The sequence below is a fragment of the Podarcis cretensis genome (assembly GCF_951804945.1).
Source record: "Podarcis cretensis genome assembly, chromosome: 7".
NCBI lineage: Eukaryota > Metazoa > Chordata > Lepidosauria > Squamata > Lacertidae > Podarcis > Podarcis cretensis.
Window position 1 is genome coordinate 71,789,298 of NC_137176.1, and position 21,302 is coordinate 71,810,599.

The following is a 21,302-nucleotide window of genomic DNA, read 5'->3' on the forward strand; positions in this document are numbered from 1 at the left end:
TTTCCCTTCTGTGACTGCAAATTTTTCATGCTCAGCAAATATTGTTCTGGGTGCTACTGTACAGCCTATACTGTGTGCAAAGGCATACAACTTGTGTACAAAGTGAATGATTTGGACACTATGTCCATTCTTGGTATGGTATAATGATAACTGCAGCAGCCCTCTTTTTATACCATGTTTTCTATTTGTGTATTTTTATTTTTAAAAACTACAAAAATAGAAAACTAATATACCTTCAGGTTTCTCTTTACAAAGTACCTCAATACATAGTAAGATTTTTTAATTTGATACATCTTAAAACATTGCCAGTTTTTTTTCTGACAGCATAACACAACAAGAAATCCACAAGACTTTAAACATGCTTTAAAAATGACATTCAGCAATGTATGGAAAATTTAATAAATAGCATACAGTCACACACAAATACATTTTTCATACTAAATCATTAAGCCTACTTAGACTGGCAAAGAATAAATATAACAGCAATTGACAATCTTTACCTTCTCAAAAGATGGATTTCTTGATATCATTTAGTAGCAACAACAACCACTTTCTGGTCACAAAACTGGAAACTATGAATGTTTTCTCCCCACTGGTGTGTTTTGCAGCCAAAATGTGATGTAACAAAAATAAAAACCTTGAAATATACTGAATATTTCTTTTTCTTTTTTTAAAAAAGCGCAAACTGATGCCAGGTAAACCAGCTTTTTAAATACAATGAATAAATAGGAAATTAGTAAAGCAAATTCAGTTGCAGCAACAAACAACAGAAGAAAGCAAGAACCCAAAAACAGAGCAATGGAAATATTTTTTTTAGATATTTATATATATTTCATTGCAGTATTAGAGACTAGTACTTAAAGTGATAGTGCTTGTGCACTAAGCTCTTTAGAGACCTTAACATAGTTTTAGTGCAAATCCCTTTAGACCAGACAAATTTAAACCCTATTAGGGAGAAGATCCATTAGCAGTTGGAACATATTTTCTAGAGTTATAGGTACCTATTCTCAGCTTTAAAAAACACATTATATACAAGAATTAAATGCATATTTTAACTGCTTCGGATATCTATCTTCAAAGATAGATGAAAAATTACTCTGAATTTTTACACCTTATTTGGTTGTACCATACTAGACCAACTTATTAAAGTCAATGTTATAAAAGCTACAAAAGATTTTTTTGCCATCAGTTTTATCTAAGTTAACTGCTGTTTGAATTTCTAAAAGAAAAAAATATATAGTGTATTGGAGAAAGTCTCTCTTCCTTCTGAAAAAGTTCAGCATGATGACAATCAGTAATTAGACAAATATATTATAAACCACAAGAGAGAAAAAGAATACTTTTTGCAATAATCAGCATTTAGTATATTCAGTTAAAATTATATTGGCAAAAGTACGTTGGTTTTGATTTCAAAAAGGAATAAATATTTTGTACAAACTAGCCTGACAACCTGCAGTGAGTGGCAGGCAGACATAAGTGGTTGAGCAGCTAAGTTTCTGTTCTAAATTACACCATCATGTTAAAACTATCTGACACAAGAGGGCTTCTCATATTACCTCATTCTGCATTAATCTTTAAAGTTTGGGTAAGGGACTGGCTACAGATGCAAACCTCTGCAACACTTTAAATGCAAATGTTCAGACAAGCCTGAACATTTTGAGAGGCTCCACAGAGCTCATCTGTTGCTAGTGTGTTTCACAAATTACAAAGGTATTCTGTCTGCAGTCACTTCCTTGCACTTGCTTTAAGAATACTAATAATAGAAAAAGGAGTTTCTTTGAAAAGCCCTCAGAGGATGACCATTAAATAACCAAATAGCAACAGGTGTACATTACGTATACTGACCTGGGAAAACATTTGTTTTAGTTGCCCGTATGACAAATATTCATTCAGTCATGCACAAGAACATCTTAAGTCCCATGATTTGCCCTGGATTCTTTTTTGAAATGAAAAAAACCACAAACTGCTTTTTTCCTTAATTATGAAGTACAAAACAATCACCAATATTGCTCCAACTTACATACATTTCCACCCACTCAAACTAGACTTAACAAAGTAGCAAAGCCTCATCATCACTAGTTTCGTTTTTCAGTGCTGATTCTAAGCAAGTGTCAGGTATCTGGGCAGTATGTACAATTCCACAGCGCTCACAAGGGCCATCTCGATTACAGGACCGCATCCCATTATGTGCTGCACTGTAAGGCTGCCTAAGCCCTTGTCCTTGTTCTGAGGTGAGGTCAAGAAGAGGTCTTGAGCAGTCATTCGCATCAAAGTCTGACGCCGCATCAGAAGCGGGAATGAGCATTTCAACATCATCATCTTCGTCTCTTCCTCCACCCACCCCATTATCAAGCTGTCTCAAAGGACTTTGGTTCTGACTGACGGGACTCGACCTCCCTAAAGTGAAGCGTACCCAACGTAACCCTTGAGTCATACGACTAAGTGCACTGGAGAACTGGTGGCGCCCTGGACTGGAACTCGGGGGTTCCACGCTCGCTGCTTCTCTTCCACTGTCCGAACTGCTGCTGATATTCTGAGCCGAGGAAGCTCCACAGACGACAGCTGCTTCGACGGCTGTTGCAGGAGGGACCTTCTGAGGCAAAGTAGCAGCAACGCCGCCAACGGCACCTGCTGTGTCTCTTCGTTCAGTTTCTGTGTCTGTGTCATCAGACTCTACTGAAAAGAGGTTTCGGTGAGAGCCGTTTCTTTCACCTTCTCTGCTAGCATTCGGGTTGGCAATGTCATCTCCGTCTGAGGAAACCAGTGCCAGGGATCCAGAATGGCGAGATCTTGCAAAATTAAAGATTCGGTTCCAAATATTGCTTGACCGGCCCGCAATTGGAAGCCTGATAGAGGTAAATCCAAGCTGAGACCTCACTGCTAGCCTCAAATTTTCTAAAACAGAAGCCTGTGAAAACAAAGGCACGGGTAAGGCAGATGCTATGAAGAAACAACAACTTGGGGGAAAATGCAATAAGGAGCTTTCTAGATAAGCTTCATTCAATTTGGCAACAAGCAAGTCTAGAATCTAAGTCTTCTGACTGTTCTTCAGTTAAATACGTATGTGAGAATCATTTTGTTAACAGTTGAGGACTGGGTTCAATGACAGTGCTTATGTTCTTTTTTGTTTACATTTAAATCTCTCAAAATAAAAATATGAATATACACACATGACATGTATCTAATACATTTCGTAAATTAAGCACCCATTTATAGTATTTATCAAGTGAGCAAAATTACTTATACTGATCCACATTTAGGTACCCCAAATCACTAGCCTGGTTTTAAAGTGATTTTGGATTAAGTTGCTGCTTACCAATTCCTTAAATGCTTTTGGATAAGAAAGGCAGGGCAAAATTTCCTAATGTGGAGTTTGATGATATACCCATTATATTTTATTTTTTAAAAAAACCTGACTTCCAACCAAGTATGTTTTTATTCTGGTGACAATAAAAATACTTTGTACTGCAGAAAGCTATATCCAGTGACAATACAAAAACAATCTTATATGATCACACAGATTTATGACCAAGGAAGAGAAACAGCTTGCCCGTGTTTTGTGGAAGAATTAAGAGCGATCACTGAATTTCAAGCTACAGTATGAATTAGGGAATCTTAGACAAGGTTGTTAAGCGCCACCATGTGGTGTTAAAACATAGTGTGTCAACAGATGCTGTGCTGTTCACAGTAACTTTTTTTCACAAGCACTTACCACATTGAGACTGGGATTCAAAGATCTGCAAAAAGTTTTTATCAACTTGTTGAAAGTGAGCAGAAACTGCTACAATAAGGCGTTTGGCTAGCTAACTGACTCAGTACTTTGTGATTTTATACTTCTTATTCATAGTAATCTATTTTTAGTTAATATGAAAGTTCTTACCTGATTTGGTGAGCAAACAGGGAAGTCTTCAACTGGTGGAATTAAGCCCTGAGCAATCAACTGTCCATAGGAAGGAGGTGCTTCCCTTCTTAACAACTCAGCCTCGACTCTAGACAACTGTGTCTCAAAAGATCTATTTAAGAACATAAACAGGTTGCAATTTAGTTTTCATAGATAATAAGAGTGATTTCTGTCTCTGTTGTTTCATTGGAGTCAAATTTTAGACTGCAGTCTCATGGGGGGAGGCATCTATCCCCTTATCCTCTAAATTGCCATGCACACTGATGGTGCTACAATAATAATTTACTAAATAACAACAGCCCTAACAGTTTGATAACAACCCTCATACAATTTTACGGAAGGAAGAACTGTGCTTGCACAAACTTGTTACCTATATAATATGTGAATCCAATTTGAATTACTAGTGTTAATTACTTAAGTCTTATCAAACTCCTATTTGAAGGCACTGGAAGATCCCCTGAATATCTTAAACATTCACAGCCATGCTGCTTTATAGCTACGTACTAAGACAACTTTTTTGAACGGTAAAGAAAATGTCTAGCATTCCTCAGTAAAAGTAGCCACACACAGACAATTGTTTAGACAATATTTTCTGGTAAATCAGGAACAATAAAATAGCAGCTTTTCTTTTGTAATTGCAAAATCTTACCTTCGTTCAAACATTCTCAAAGAATACAGCTTACAAGTGCATCCCAGTGCAATGACAAGGAGCAGTCCACAAATAAGACTTCCAATGACAGCAGCGGTTATTACTCTGGTGGGTACAATAACTGGGCAATTCTCTTCATCGCTACCATCGCCACAATCATCTTGGGAATCGCAAACCCAGCTTTCAAACACACACCGATTATTTTTGCAGTGGAAATTTCCTGGCTGGCAGAAGAAGCAATTCTTTTCATCCGAGCCATTGGGGCAGTGGTTCTGGTAGTTGCAGCGATCAGAGCGTGGATAGCAGGCACCATTCCGAGAGCAAGGAAATTCTTCCTTTTGGCACATAGTGCAGTTTGTTTCATCTCTTCCGTTTGGACAATGCCAATAGCCATCACAGCGCTGCTGCTCTGTGTAACAACCCCAGTTTCCACCACATGGAATTTCCCACGGCAGGCAGAAGCCATCAACCTGATAGGTAGCATTAAATCCTCTTGCTGCATTCACTTTGTCAGCGCAAAAATGCACTCTGATTTGACCGGAAGAAGAAACAACTGTAAGGGGGGCATGAGAGTCAAAAGCAGTTAAAACACGCAATAGCTTGCGTGGATTCTCCTCTAAACCGTCATATATTTTGACATAGTCCCCATATCCGGTACCATCAAGCTTAAAGTCAGTGAAACGCAAAATAACTTTGCGGTGGTCCCCAGTGTCTATCAGCCATGTGCAGTTGCTCCCTGGAGGATAAAAGTCTGGATAATTGGGAGAATTGAAAGCACCATAAAAATATTTCAGCAACTGCCCACATGTTGGCATGCCACAGTCTATTTCATCTCCCAAGTCAAGACAGTCAAGGTTTCCATCACATTTTGAGGATTCTGGAATGCAAGTGTAAACATTGAAACGAGACAGACACTGGAACTGGTTGTATGCACATGGCTGGAAGGAAGCAGCAGTTGGAGGACTAGCTTTGGCACAAATTTCTTCATCAGAGTTGTCTCCACATTCATCCATGTCATTGCATTTCCAAGATTCTGGAATACATTTCCCATTAGCACAATGGAATTGGTTACAGTCGCAGCTTGGTTCGCTGGATTTCCCTAAAAATGAACATTAAAGAAATTATCATATGCCCAGTTTTACATTTATTACTTGTTTATCTTACAGTGTCATGCCAATAATAATAATAATAATAATGGCCTACTTATCTGACTGGGTTGCCCCAGCCACTCTGGATAGCTTCCAACATAATAAAAACACAACAAAGCATTAAACATTTAAAACTTCCTGATACAGGGCTGCCTTCAGATGTCTTTGGAAAGTTGTGCAGCTGTTTATGTTTGACATCTGATGGGAGGGTGTTCCATGGGGTGGGTATCACCACCGAGAAGGCCCTCTGCCCAGTTCCCTGTAACTTCACTTCTTGCAGTGAAGGAACTGCCAGAAGGCCTTCAGAAACTGGACCTCAGTGTCTGGGGACAAAGACACTCCTTCAGGTATACAGAGACAAGGCTGTTTGGGACAACACTAACACTTTGAATTGTGCTCTGAAATGTACTGGGACCCAATACAGATGCCCCCCCCCCCGATGTTATTGGACTGTTAATTCCCATCAGCCCCAGCCAGGATTGGCCAGTTATCTGGGATGGTGTGAGCTGCAGCACATCAACTTCGGGAGGGCACTATGTTGGCTAGCCCTGCACTAATCAATAAAAATCAGTCAGCTGGAAATAGTATTTTAACAGTTTATCTGGAACAATATGAACTATACTGGTGTAAAAAAAACCACACAGTTTGAGCAGCTCCATACGGTTTTATTTATATAGGACCACAATACCCCAAGGACTGCCTCTCCCTATGACCTGGACTCTGCGATCATCATCCGAGTCTCTTCTTTGTGTGCTTCCTTCATGAGAGGTTCAGAGAGTGGCAACACAAGAATAGGCCTTTTTCTGTAATGGCTTCGTTATACTGTACAGTGGTACCTCTGGTTATGTACTTAATTCATTATGGAGGTCTGTTCTTAACCTGAAACTGTTCTTAACCTGAAGCACCACTTTAGCTAATGGGGGCTCCTGCTGCCACTGCGCCACTGCTGCACGATTTCTGTTCTCATTCTGAAGCAAAGTTCTTAACCCGAGATACTATTTCTGGGTTAGCGGAGTCTGTAACCTGAAGCGTATGTAACCCAAGGTACCACTGTACATCTTTAGGCACCAGGTGAAAATGTTGCTCTATAACCAGGCCTTTGGCTGATTAACATTTTGTACCCCATAACATGTTTGCATGTTCTATCATGGATGAAGAGTCCATGAAAATGTATAACATGTCCCATCAAGAGTGAAGGATCTACTGCATAAAATTTGGTGTGTCTCTCTAGAAAGTTGTTTGGAGGACTGGGTTCATTTTCTGAGCTTTAGAACAGTTGTCAATATTTTCAATATACCTACTACAAATGCCTTAAGTAGTGTTTCAAATGTCTCTACAATGGGTCTGAAATGGCAACGTATGGATGTTAGCAACTGCAGTCCTACTTTCTACATTTTTTAACATAAAAAGAATATTAATAACCATCATCTCTTTCTTAAGCTTCCATTAATCGATGCACTGTGGTTTGTTTTTTTTAAAAAAACGCTGAAAAGATTTGCCCCTAAATCTAGAAAATGTTTAATTACAACATTTAAAGTTTACCTGCAAAATAAGTCAGTCTGAATCCTTTTCGTGATATACTATCATCTGAATGAAATCTGACCCAAACATGGTCCTGTGAAGATATATATGGAGATGGAATAGAAGACCCACACACTCTATAATTTTCCATGTTTTTGTATGCCCCTATCGTCAGGGAATCTGAACTGCATCGCCGTGATCCTTGAACATCAAAATCCTGAAAACTACACAAGGTAAATAATGAGTTATATTTCTTTTTTGTTGCTGTTAAATATTAGTATAATCCCTTAACAAACAACTATTTAATATACATATCCTTAAATTTTTGACAGACATTAAGTTCAACAAGACCTAATTTTTACCTCCCCAATTGGAAAAATACATTTCAAAATCTTAACAGTTTTTAATCCAGCACAGATAATTATTATTAATTATTTCTAAATATGAACTACTGATATGCTACATCTATTACATCTATTAGGAAGATTCTTTTCTCTCTTTCTCAGCCTCTCGCTTTCCACTAAAATCAGAGCCAATGCACAGACATTTTAACCTTTTCTTATATATACATCTTTTTTTTTTGTGCCCTTTTCCTAAATGGCAACTTGAAACACTATTGTCAAATACCAGATTTCATATCATAGGTTCTATAGCAAGTTGCATGCTTCCACAGGCACAAGAGTTTACAAGTGAAAGAACATATTCCAATTTAGCTTCTATTTGCATTTGTTTTATTTACTTCCAGTGCTATTTTTCTAAAAAATGAGGTGCCAGAACTCATTATGCGTGCCTCCCTTTTTCTCTTGTAATGGCAATGGCGCCTACCTGAGGTGCTGGAACTGAGTTCCACTCAGTTCCGGCTGAAACAAAGCCCTGTTAACTTCAAAGTACCATATTTTTTTGCTCTATAAGACTCACTTTTTCTCTCCTAAAAAGTAAGGGGAAATGTGTGTGCGTTTTATGGAGTGAATGCAGGCTGCGCAGCTATCCCAGAAGCCAGAACAGCAAGAGGGAATGCTGCTTTCACTGCGCAGTGATCCCTCTTGCTGTTCTGGCTTCTGAGATCCAGAATATTTTTTTTCTTGTTTTCCTCCTCCAAAAACTAGGTGCGTCTTGTGGTCTGGTGCGTCCTATAGAGCAAAAAATACGGTATTTCTACTCTGCTCTTCAACCCTGATAGGAATTTCCAAGTTGCAGGTAGCAAAACCAACAATGCAAAAGCTTCTGTGCTACTTTAACTGAGAGGTTTAGTGCAGCACTTACATGCATGGAAGACACCTCCTGTATTCCTAAAGGCACTTTTGGATCCAACCTAGAGAAACTACTTCCACAATTAATTTTAACCTTGATATTTTCAAATAGCAGAAGAGGCACAAACAAACTGTTGTGTGTGTTTGTTTGCTTGTTCTGAAAAAGAGAACTTTCAAAAGCAGTTTGTGACTGCATGGGGATTGACTTTTTCATGAGAAAGAAGTCACAAGTTCACAAGGCTAGTAAAAGTCCTTGAATGAGCCTAAGCAACCTTTTTTGGATCCTGCCATAAGTTTGTATATAGGAAACATATATTTCCTAAACCTTCGGATCATATAAAGTATTCCCGATAGAACCTAGTATGTAAAATTCAATGAAATGCTCCCAGACACCCATAACCAAATTTTAGTTTTAAGATCTGACACTCAGACATAATTTAGCGCTGCTATATATCTGGCTATTTAATTCAATAAAGTCAAGAAGCAGAATAAAATTAGAAAATGGAATGTTTACAAGGACTAAATTTACATTTAGTAAAACATGTACTTTTTTTTTTAGACAATTGCTTACATTTTCCACAATATATTTATAAAGTACAGCACCCAAATTACCTTATTGTAATAATTTCACCTGGGTTTGCTCGGATATACCAGCTACAATTCAATCTTGCTGGATATTCAAGAGGCCAACCTGGGCTAGTGATGATCCCACTTGGACCTTTAATTTGTTCTGGGATATCTCCACAAGCTGAAAAATATATAAATTGATGTCTTTAGTTATAGATGCACTTTTGCAGATTTACAAACAGTTCCAAAAGTTTAGTGCAAGAACACACCATTCCTTGGAAGATGGGTTCATCTGAATGAAGATGCAAAACACTGTTGTTATATAACACAAATTAAATCAAAACCAATCATTTCTTTTTTTAAAAAAAAGAGCAACTGGATCATGTGGCAAAGCACTGCAATGATATCTTTTTCCAGCAAAGTATATTTATAGATTTGAATAATTATTCATGCTTTTATTCTGCAGAAAAATCCAATACACAGTATATGGATGCCTGTATTATAAAGAGCAGAAAGTAAAATGGGCAAAAATCAGCCATGACAAGTAAACAAAATGAATACAACCGCAGCAGCTTGCAAACACTTGGAAAACCATATATGCCTGCTTCTTCCACAAATGACAGAAAATATACCAATGCAGGAAAGGTGTTATATGTAAAGGGAACAATCTGCAAGTAAATTAAATATTGACACAATAGGCGACTTTACGGTTTTCCATTATGAAGAATTATTTTGTTATCTGCAAGAAAATAAACATGGCTTCTGCTTAATAAAATATGACAATTCTAAAAAATGGGGAAAAAGCAAGCCTCAAAATTTAAAAGTCAGATTTTCCATCAGTTCAGCAGTAGTGATAGGGTTTTACAGAAGATTTATTGTTTTCGTTTAGTCACCCATTAGGTGGTGCTCTTATTCCATTACTCTTTGGAATTCTACATTCATAGAACTGAATGTAAACAAAGCGACCTCCTACTTGAGATTCATGTTATAAAACAAAGCAGATAAATATTGCAAAAACAAAAAAGGCAGAATATCAACATTTATATATGTAGATGTCAATGCATGACACTCAAAATGTTTCCCCCCTTTAAAAAAAAAAGTCACGGAGTTATGTTTTTAAAACTGAACATACATTATAAAAGCTAACTCATTAAAAAAAATCTCAAACACAGAAAAGCAGGATTCTTCTTCATGGCAAATACATTTATAAAACAATACAAGAGTTATTACTGCAGATGCTGGGATTGGGAGCAGAGGCCAAGTGGCTTTCCTAGTCTACTTAATGAATATGGAAGACACACAAGTCAATCTGGGACTTCATGACTTGCAGTTCAGTCTCTCAGCCAGCTCTATCAATTAGAATTTAACTTAATTGGAAAAGGCTCAGCACTTTGATTTAACAGACCTCTAAAGTTACTACAGCCAATTCTGAAACCTGGCAGAATCTTTATGGTTTTGAAGCAGCTCTCTGAGCATTTTGATTGCCCTTTTCTGCATCTTTCCAGCTCTGCAATACCCTTTTCGGATATTCACTGAGCTACCCACCGTGACGCAAGATCCCTTTGCTAGTCAGTCACTGCCAGCTCAGACCACATCAGCATATGTGAAACTAGAGGCTGCATCCCTGCTTGCTACACTTGCCAACCCCACCTACCCCCTGCTCCTCTTCCAACTCTCCACCATTTACACCAGGGGTAGGCAAACTAAGGCCCGGGGGCCAGATGCAGTCCAATTACCTTCTCAATCCGTCCCGCGGACGGTCCGGGAATCAGTGTGTTTTTAAATGAGTAGAATGTGCCCTTTTATTTAAAATGCATCTCTGGGTTATTTGTGAGGCCTGCCTGGTGTTTTTACACTAGTAGAATGTGTGCTTTTATTTAAACTGCATCTCTGGGTTATTTGTGGGGCATAGGAATTCGTTCATCCCCCCCCCCAAAAAAAAATAGTCCGGCCCACCACATGGTCTGAGGGACAGTGGACCGGCCCATGGCTGAAAAACGTTGCTGACCCCTGATTTACACCTTTCCTCAACGCCCAACCCCCCGCTCTTTCCACTCCTGGCTCCTTTCCCCTCATTAAACAACTTGCCCAGGCTGGGCTGCCATTGCTAACGCCGCAGTTAGCATGATTGCCTACTGGAAGCCACGCCAACCATAGCATGGTGACATTTTACATTCTGAAGTACCATATTTTTCGCGCCATAGAGTGCACTGGACCAGAGGGCGCACCTAGTTTTTAGAGGGGGAAATCAAGAAAAAAAATCTCCCCTCCCCCCCCCGGTCCCAAAGAGCAGCGTACAGGCTGCACGCAACCTCTCCCTGCCAGAGGGGTTGTGCGCGGCTATGGCACAAGCCAAGGCAGCGAGCGTGATGGATCCCGCTAGCTGTTTTGGCTTCCTCTTTAGCCCCGTGCAGCCTCTCCCTGCTGGAGGGGCTGTGCGTGCCTATCCCTGAAGACTTCCGAGCGCAGCGCAAGTTCCCACTGCGCTCTTCAGGCAAGACTCTCCTGGCTTCTGCGAAAGGAACCTGAAGCCTCCGGAACACAGCGGGAACTTGCGCTGTGCTCCAAAGGCCTTCAGGCGGCTATCCCTGATGCCTGGAGAGCGAGAGGGGTCGGTTCACACTGACGCCTCTCCCTCTCCAGGCTTCGGCGAAAGCAACGGGAAGCCTCCAGAGCACGGAGGAAGCACTCCCTCTGCGCTTCGGAGGCTTAGTGTTGCTATCGCTGAAGCCAAGGAGCCTGCATTCGCTCCATAGGACACACATACATTTCCCCTCAATTTTTGGAGGGGAAAAAGTGCGTCCTAGAGAGCGAAAAATACGGTATATAGCTAGATTAGGAAATTTCCTGCCTGCCTGCTTCCCAAAGCCTAGTAAGCACTGGGCTTTGGGAAAGAGGTGCAGGGGCTCGACAGAGTCCTAGAGTCCTCCTTCCCAAAGCCTAGTTAACACTCGCTCAGCACTTGCCCCCATGCAATGTGTGTCAAAATTTGGCTGTGCACAGGGCGCAGTATTACCAAGGTCTGCCCCTACCCCAGCTATATAATGTTCCCTGAGTCACACATCCACATACTCACGACACTCTCAAAGAATTCTAATAGGTTAGTGAGACAGGACTTATTTTCCTACATGCTTGGTAATTTTACCATTAGTAATGCTTTGAATCAGTTTATCCAGGACAAGATATCAACCTAATATGTGTATAATTTCCTAGATCTTCTTTTACTTGGGAAAGACTTCCATTTTCTAAGGAAGCCTTCTTTGTCAAATAGCTTCCTTGATTCTGCTTGTTAACCACAATGGCATAATGGATTGGGTGGTACCCTTCTTAATCGACAGTACAGCTGAGCTTCTATTATTGTAGTTTTAAATAACCTCCAAGCTTTCTGGAAGTCATACAATACCACAAGAACAGTTCAGCATTTCACCAGGCTGGAAAAGGCTGTAAACAGCAGGTATTACCAGCATTGGTTAGAGCGTAGTGGTGATAATGCCAAGGTCACAGGATCAATCCTGTAAGGGCCAGCTGCATATTCCTGCATTGCAAGGGCATTGGGACTACTTGATCCTTGGGATCCCTTCAAACTCAATGATTCTATTTATGTAAGAACTCAGCTGATTTTTAAAGTAAAGACTGTCTTTCCCTCTTGCACCCTACTATGATCTCTAAAGCTCCACCTACTTTTCAGGTGTACAGTGCATGCAGACCCTGCTGAAATAGCTTGTGCTTTTTTTTGCTTGACAGTGATGCTACCCCGGTTTTGTGGTTGGTTCAAATCCCACTCAGCCATGAAGCTCAATGGATGACCTTGGACTAGTCCCTCATTCTCACTTCCCTCACAAGGTTGCTGTGAGGATATAATGAAGGATGGGGAACCATGTGCACTGCCAGAGAGGAAAGGGAGTATATAAATATAGTTTAATAAATATCTTATGAATCTAAATAGAATTCTAAGAAGTGCTCAGGATAAAACTGCAACAACAGAATTTAAATCACTGCAGCTATTCTTTTCCTAGGGTCAAACTGCATGTACATACAAAACACCAGTCATCGTTATATCATGTTTCCAAGACAAGGGAGCTTAAGAAAGATTTTTTTCTTTCTTGCTGCTTCTTGTGTCATGATGACACCCTTGGAAGACACCTTTACTGACAACTTCCTTCTGCTTTGTAAAATATTAACTTCAAAAGTGTGAATGATAAAGGTTGGGTTAATTACTGAACTCACAAAGAACTGCCAATGCAGTTATAGATAAGAAATTTAAATCTCCATGTGATCTTTACTGCTGTGTTTATAAGAGAATTCACATAAGGATTTTAGAAAGTCAGACTTGCATATGGAATCTGCAAAAGAAGCACACCAAAGACCAATTTATCTTACATAATGTGCAACTAAAGTAGTGTAATTATAACAACTAGAATGCAATATATGCCGACAAAGAGAGCTCACAAACCATACCTGTATACAATTCCTTAAAATAATATAATTATTTTATTTAGAAAAAATTATTATGTAAGAAATCTTACAATGTCTAGGATGCAGACCCAGCCATATATATGCCTCAAGCACACAATAATTTACAGACTTTGCTTCTGGCTACATTCCCTCACACTCTTGTCAAATGCAGAAATGGTATCTTGACCCTCATGGTTGGCTTTTGGGAGCTTGGGGGGGAGGGAGGCCGAAAGGCATCAATGAACCTAGAAGCAACCCTACAGTTCTTTGAATTTCACCAACATCAACCAACATCATTATTTATGCTTTATAGGTTATTTACAATGCAACAAACAAACAAACAAACAAACAAACAAACAGATAAATAGGATTTTAACACATCAACAGGGAGCTGAAGATGCCACTTACCCAGATGGGCAAGGTATAAATAATAAAAATTATTATTATTACTATTATTATTGAAATTGGTAGAAGCTTAAACTTTTAATCGTACATTTTTTGAAAATAAACTAGGCCTCCAGCAGGCTTTGTAACTGCAGTGGAATAAATTTATAACAGTTTGACACTGCTCCTTTATTACAAGATCTGTTGAGGACGTTTTTGTGTTGTATGATTGCTATGCTGTTGATTATGTTGTAAACTGCCTTCTGGTGAAGGGTGGCACCTAAATTTGTTAAGAAAGGTAGAAAAATTGTGGTATGTTATCATAGTGAAAGAGCCTTTGGCCTTCCCAAAGGTTAAATACAAAACTTTTTGAGCTATGGAGATATAAAACACACACACACACACACACACAGAGAGAGAGAGAGAGAGAGAGAGAGAGAGAGAGAGCCTGCAATAAAATGTTATAGTGTGTAGTGCTTTTTTTCAGGGTTTCAGTCAGCCAGCTATTCCATTCCCCCCACCCACAAGACATTCCGTGTTCTGCAGTCCCTAACCATCCTTAGTCCTCACTGGGCTGTTTTTGGTGTTAAACACATTAGGGTTTTTACCTTCATTTTTTACTTCTGTTCCCAAAGCCAGTCAGCTGATACCTGCCTCTTGTGGGGTTGGGGGTGCAGTTTTGGCTAGATAAAGACTGGCTCTTGGAGAATCTGCTTTTTTGCATTTGTCTGAAGCCAGAGAATACCCTTAACAAGCAGTCTTAAAGACTCGTTTCTTTTCTCTGGCCTTTGGGGGTGAATTCAAGATGCTAGACGTCAGGTTGAAGCTTTAAATTGGCTTTTCCACCTTATGCTGGTTTCATATTTTGCTCCCCACACACCCCAGACCACATTCTTCAGGAGGGCCAGCCTTGCCCCTCCAAAGGATACTCCAGAGTCACAGGGGACTGCAGAGGAGAAGAAAGGGACACTATTGTTCTTTTCCAACTTCTACCCCACCAAAGCTCCTTACAATAACTAATCTTAGGATCCAAGCAATTCTTTCGTATGTGCTTGCAGTATGTACAGCATACAAAGGTTCTGACCTTCAGCCATCTATTCAATCCACTTGTTTTCCTGGTGACAAAGAAGAGGCGCAAGCCATAAGGATTCTGCCAGGGCTCCATTAGTGTCACGTGAGATTACTCATAGTATAAACTGTGTAATCAGTTGAACAGCAGTTTCAGATGCTGCTTCAAGTCTTATCAAACAAAATGTGTAATAAAGCTGCTTGTGTTATTGATACTTTTAAAATAATCTTTCAGTAAATTTTATTTCACAAAACTTTAATGTAGGAAAAATCAAGTTAGGCCAACTTTTCTCTTTAATGTCTGTATGGTGAAATAATTAAGCATTAGAAAGGAATAATCTGTTCATGAGCATGGAAGTATCAAATTTATCTTATGAAAATGTGTCCATGTTCCAGTTGCTTCATTCCTTATTACATGCTGCAAAAGGCAGTAATAATTTTTATAGCCAAATATCTCTTCATAAGATACCAGGTGGCTTTCAATATTTACTATTTAAGTCATGCATGAAATTTAAACATTACAAAAAAAATGACTTACCAGTTGAGATTCCTGAAATATGCACATTTTCAGAATGTTCTGCAAGAGCACTGTTTCCTAAAATTAAACATAATGAATAAACTAATTTCCAAGATAAAATTTGTAAAAATTCTTCAGATATAGTACTACAGAAAGGAAAAAGAACAAAAACCAAGCTACTTTTAATGTTCAAATACTTTACACCCAAAGGCTTCTTCCACTACATTTTTAAATGAAGAATAAAGCCAGGCCGGGAGGGGGCGGGGAGGAAGAGAATAAAACGATTATACAATCAAGACACAAATGGCTTCTTTGTCACACAGTGAGCAAGCTAAATGGAGAACCTAGGCAGCTCCAGAGCTTGATTACCTCCTAAAAGATTTTAAGGGAATTAAGATGTATTAGTCCAGTAGTTTCTTCTTCCAGTTCTCTTCAAGACTTTTTCTAATTCTGTTCACCTCCCATCTAATAACAGAGGTTAGCAGATAACAGAAGGGGGTGGGGAAAACCTCAATAACCAAAAAGGAAATGCAAGGCCCCCTCCAGCACAGTGAAACAACCACAATGTACTTTATTACAGGGCCAGCAAACATGCAGCATTGGCTATGTAGAAAAGTAGTATTAAATCACTTAATATGGTGGTAACCAATACATATGCAGTTGCTTATTTGCACTGTCTACTTTCCAGGATCACATTTTCACTTGGGTGATCGCCAGAACATGCATTTGTTTGTTACTCAACAGTTCTGGAATAGTGGTATGTAAGGGTGCACTATGAAACATCATGGCTGATGCGGAGAAAGAGGAGGTGAAGCCCAACCCCATGCCTGTTTCTTGGGGTCAAATTCCCCGAGTTCAGTGAGAAGCATGGCTTTTTTTCAGCCGGAACTCACTAGAACTTGGTTCTAGCACCTCTGAGGTAGGTCCCAGCTCTTTTCTGCTATAAAAAGCAGAGCCAGATTCCCTTACCTTAGTGTGTTTTGATAGTAGAACCAGCAATCAGGACTGACACTTTTAGGGGACGCTTTCCTTCCCTCTCATTGTTTATTCACTAAAAGCAGAACAGGTTGTGTGTCCCATGTGTTATCAGGCAGAACAGGGCCTATAATGGGGCAACCCACACACAATATTTCACTTCTCACTATTCCTAATTACAGAAGGGTCTCCCACATTTAAGGGCTACTTGGAAATGAACACAGAAATTTGCCTAAAGCAAGTACCACGAACATTGTGTTACAGTTTCTGTATTTCACACAGTTACTGATATACAAGAGACAAACAAGACTCTTTGAGTCCCAGAAAGAAGTGAGGTCACCTAGAAATCTAAATAAGGTAGTAACTGGTACTGTCGATTTTCCATTAAACCTAACTATTTTTCTTAACAAACAAAACTGTTTTGACCCACCTTCATTCTGACAGACTTCACTCCGAATAAGTATGCGACTATACTTAGCACACTTGCAAAATAAAAAATAAAAAAAAATACTTGGCTGATTCATAAAAAAGATGTATTTTCCATAAAAATTATGAATTTTATGGCATTCATATCCAAGAGCGTTCCAACTACCGACACACATTTTAATACCTGCAATGCACAACTTGGTTGATTACATCTAATGGACAGAATCCAATATAAAAATAGGACAGGAAATGTGCCAACAGGGGGGCTTTTAGACAGAAACAAACCACTGCATTTGGAAGAATAATCTAGAGCTAAAATTCAGCAAAGGAATTACACTAAATAAGCACTAATGCCAAAAGAGATCTAGAAATAAAATAATCTTATGTAATATCATTGTGGGAGAATATGTGACATGATTTTTGGCTTGCATGAACTTATTCATATTGCAGATTAAAGACAAGGATATTAGACTGGAAATCTTTCATAATTCATACATGTTGGTAAATCATCAGAAGGATGTCAAGCAAATTAAGTGCAGTGTGAAAGTGAAACCACTGCAAACATCAGCTACCAAAAAATAGCAGACTTGTAGACAATATCACAAACCAACATCAGGAAACAAATTCATAAAACTTCTACTGGGTAAAAAATGGGTACCACTATCTGTACTATTATTAAATAGAAACAAGGATTCAGACATCTGTTCAAATAAAATTAGCATAAGCCAGAAAGAAACCAAATAATTCCCAGATACACATTTCTTAGTAAACTATTTTCAGAAGTAGCAATTGTGAATTTTTAGAAGAGAATGTCTGCCAAAATCGAACAGCACAGCTGGAAAATATTCGTTTCAAGTAGATTGTTGACAATAATCTATTGACATATTTATCTATCACTCTTCAATGAAAATTCCAAGGTAGTTTACAACCATCACCATAAACACCAATACAAATAAAACCAGAAAATTAAAAAATCCATAGCAGGAAACCAGAAATACTAAAAGCTAGACAACGGAAGTAGTAAATACTCAAGTAAAATAAGTCTTCAGTAAGGTCTTGTTACCTGTCTGGCATCTAGGAAGGAGATGATTCCAAAGACTGGGTGCCACTATAGAGAAGGTCCTGCCTTTGGTTGCTACTTGACTCAGTAACAAGTGCTATGACAGTCCAATGCGTTAAGCTATGGCATCATATCCTTGTGGCTGGATGCTCCAGTCAGCCTAGCCACTAAGTTCTGCACCAGCTGCAGATCCTGGACCAATGTCAATGGAAGCCCCATACAGGGCATAGAGCAATAATTCAAACTTGAGGTTACCAATGCATAAGTTATCATAGCCAGGTTGTTCCAATCCAGGAACTGCCACGGGTTTCAAAAAGGCATAGAAATTGTAGCAACGTATCGGGACGCAGGTGGCGCTGTGGGTTAAAGCCTCAGCGCCTAGGACTTGCCGATCGAAAGGTCGGCGGTTCGAATCCCTGCGGCGGGGTGCGCTCCCGCTGCTCGGTCCCAGCGCCTGCCAACCTAGCAGTTCGAAAGCACCTCCGGGTGCAAGTAGATAAATAGGGACCGCTTACCAGCGGGAAGGTAAACGGCGTTTCCGTGTGCAGCTCTGGCTCGCCAGAGCAGCGATGTCACGCTGGCCACGTGACCCGGAAGTGTCTCCGGACAGCGCTGGCCCCTGGCCTCTTAAGTGAGATGGGCGCACAACCCCAGAGTCTGTCAAGACTGGCCCGTACGGGCAGGGGTACCTTTACCTTTACCTTTATATATTTCTAGCTCAGTTCACTAAGCTTTTCTTCAGCAGCAAAGTTGAGCAGCTCAGGAAGGGCTTGCCAGCTTCCTATGCTTGTGCTGGCATTGTGTTTTAGCATTAAACTGGAAGTGCAGAAGGAATGTAGTCATGACAATACAGTGGTACCTCAGGTTACGAACTTAATTCGTTCCAGAGGTCCGTTCCTAACCTGAGGGGCGCTTTTGCTAATGGGGCCTCCCGCTGCCGCATGATATCCGTTCTCATCTTAACCAGAGGTACTACTTCTGGGTTAGCGGGGTTTCTAACCCAAAGCGTTTGTAACCTGAGGTACCACTGTATCGGCATTCTCTCATGTCACCCACAATGATTCTACAATTTTCCTTGTCTCCGAAATCATAAACCTAAGTCAGAATCTATTCCTCATATTATAGAATTAATGCATTAGGGATATTTTTCCACAGAAACTTGTACATTCAAGAATCCTAGACAAAACAAAAAAATCTAAAAATGAATTTTGCTGTTGAAGTGTATACAGCTGCCCATTATGAGGGCAATATCTACTTCAAACATTTTAAATTCTATAAAAATCTGCATTACGCAATTTTAAAAGAAAAAAACTTTTTATTCTAAACAAAACTGATCTAATACTTGTTTGAAGTTACTTGAAGTTTGATCTATTAATTGCTTGTCAAAAGAACTGAACAAAACTACATATTTTATTAAGAACACTAGAGACTCTGCTTTACTGGTAGGTTTGCCTGAAATAGGTTTGCCAAAACAACTGTTTAAAAGAAACTCCTCATGAGCCACCCTGGCCAGATGTTTTATCTGGAATAATATCAGGGTTGGACTGTAGCTCAGTAGCAGAGCTTTGCATGGAGCAGGGTCTAGGTGTAATTCGCCCCAGCATCTCCCATCACGGCTGGAAGTAAACCCTTTCAGAAATCCTTGAGAGCCACAGCTAGTCAATGTACACAATGTTGAACTAGATCAGTGTTTCCCAAAGTGGGTGATACTGCCTCCTGGGGGGGGGGGCACTGAAACATTTCAGGGGGCAGTAGTATCCTCAGGTGCAGTAGGGGGCATTGAATAAAAATAAGGAGGCAGTGAAAGCAGAGTTTTGAAAAACTGTTCGTACATGTTTCATCTTCCAGTGGGGCATTGAGGGGTTTTTCTGAAAAGGGGGCAGTAGGCCAAATAAGTTTGAGAACTAGCTAGACTAATGGACTGACTCTGTGTAAGACAGAATTGTATTTGGAAACATTGGAAACTTAAAGCTGTTTTTTCTATCTCCTGGACATTTTTATTATTTTGTTATAGTTGCAACCTTGTTGTTTTTGTTGTTGCAATGATATTGTACCCCCTTCCCTTTGTATATTTAAAGGTAAAAGTAAAGGGACCCCTGACCTTTAGGTCCAGCCGCAGACGACTCTGGGGTTGCGGCACTCATCTCGCTTTACTGGCCAAGGGAACCGGCGTACAGCTTCCGGGTCATGTGGCCAGCTTCCGGGTCTGGTGAACCAGAGCAGCGCACGGAAACACCGTTTACCTTCCCGCCGGAGCGGTACCTATTTATCTACTTGCACTTCGTGCTTTTGAACTCCTAGGTTGGCAGGAGCAGGGACCGAGCAACAGGAGCTCACCCTGTCGCAGGGATTCGAACCACCAACCTTCTGATCGGCAAGCCCTAGGCTCTGTGGTTTCACCCACAGCACCACCTGCGTATATTTACAAGGCTTTAATTTATTTTCCCTTGTATTTTACTTACCATTATGAAAATCAATAAATAGCTAATTAATGTAAAGAATACAAAAAAATAGTATTTGTCAAGCTTGCAGTTGAAAAACATGCTATCAGCAAGAGTCACTTTTAAAAACTGCTAATCAGTTAAGAGTTCTGAGAGTTTTTATTCTTAAATGTGTGTGTGGTGAGAGAGGATTCATCATCTGGAATCAAATCAGCAAGTTTTGATTACTTTAGTTTGCTGTGTGCCAAGAAGACTAGACTGCACAGCTTCCTCTAGGCAAACCTTTATCAGCTACTTCAAAGCATTCTCAAAGAATCAAAGCATAAGTATGAGCATCTGACTTTGTATAGCTAGTTTCTCAAGATGAATTTCTAGTTCTCAGCAACAAGTTTTTCACTGCTTTTCCTAAGTAATTTGATAAGTACTGTAGAGATGTATTCAGATGTCTTTAAGGTAGCACACATAGAACTGCTGTAAATTTCCATTCCACCTTTAGTTGCAGACATGGAACAGTTACGTGTCACATGTCTGTTTACATTCCAGCACAGTTTGCTGGGAACTTCCGTTGTGTATAGCTTTTGCCTCTCTATCTGAGGAAACGGAAAGAGAGAAGACATATTTATTTTGTCCTGATTTATGCTTAATAAATCCATAGCTTGTTAGTATGTTTCCACAAGCCTTTCGCCTCTTGCCTCTTCTGTTTGCGCAGTATGTTCTGCTGATATAGTGTGCTCAGGCTTTGAAGTCTAAGTCGCTGATTTACGTCACACCAGAGGTCGGGGATTCATCACGGCTGGAAGGGCATGATCCAGCTGGGGGCTAGCCAGCTGGCATCTTGACCCCCAAAGGATGCCGACGACGACAACCATTGGAAAGGCTACAGAGAGTGACCAATAGGGAAAGTAATGTGAGGCTCAGAAAGCAGTTTGGAACTGTACAG

The 21,302-nt window shown here is 39.8% G+C and overlaps 1 protein-coding gene across 1 annotated transcript in view; it reads right to left on the bottom strand.

The window, feature by feature from the left end:
• Positions 1-265: 265 nt before the first annotated feature.
• LRP12 (LDL receptor related protein 12) overlaps positions 266-21,302 on the bottom strand; it is a 35,814-nt gene continuing 14,777 nt past the window's right edge. The window contains exons 2-7 of the mRNA XM_079984212.1: positions 15,482-15,538; positions 9,082-9,217; positions 7,241-7,443; positions 4,551-5,649; positions 3,881-4,013; positions 266-2,908 (exon numbers count right to left, since the gene is read on the bottom strand). Coding sequence (XP_079840338.1) covers positions 2,048-2,908; positions 3,881-4,013; positions 4,551-5,649; positions 7,241-7,443; positions 9,082-9,217; positions 15,482-15,538 — 2,489 coding nt within the window. The 3' untranslated portion in view covers positions 266-2,047. The remainder of the gene's footprint in view (positions 2,909-3,880; positions 4,014-4,550; positions 5,650-7,240; positions 7,444-9,081; positions 9,218-15,481; positions 15,539-21,302) is intronic.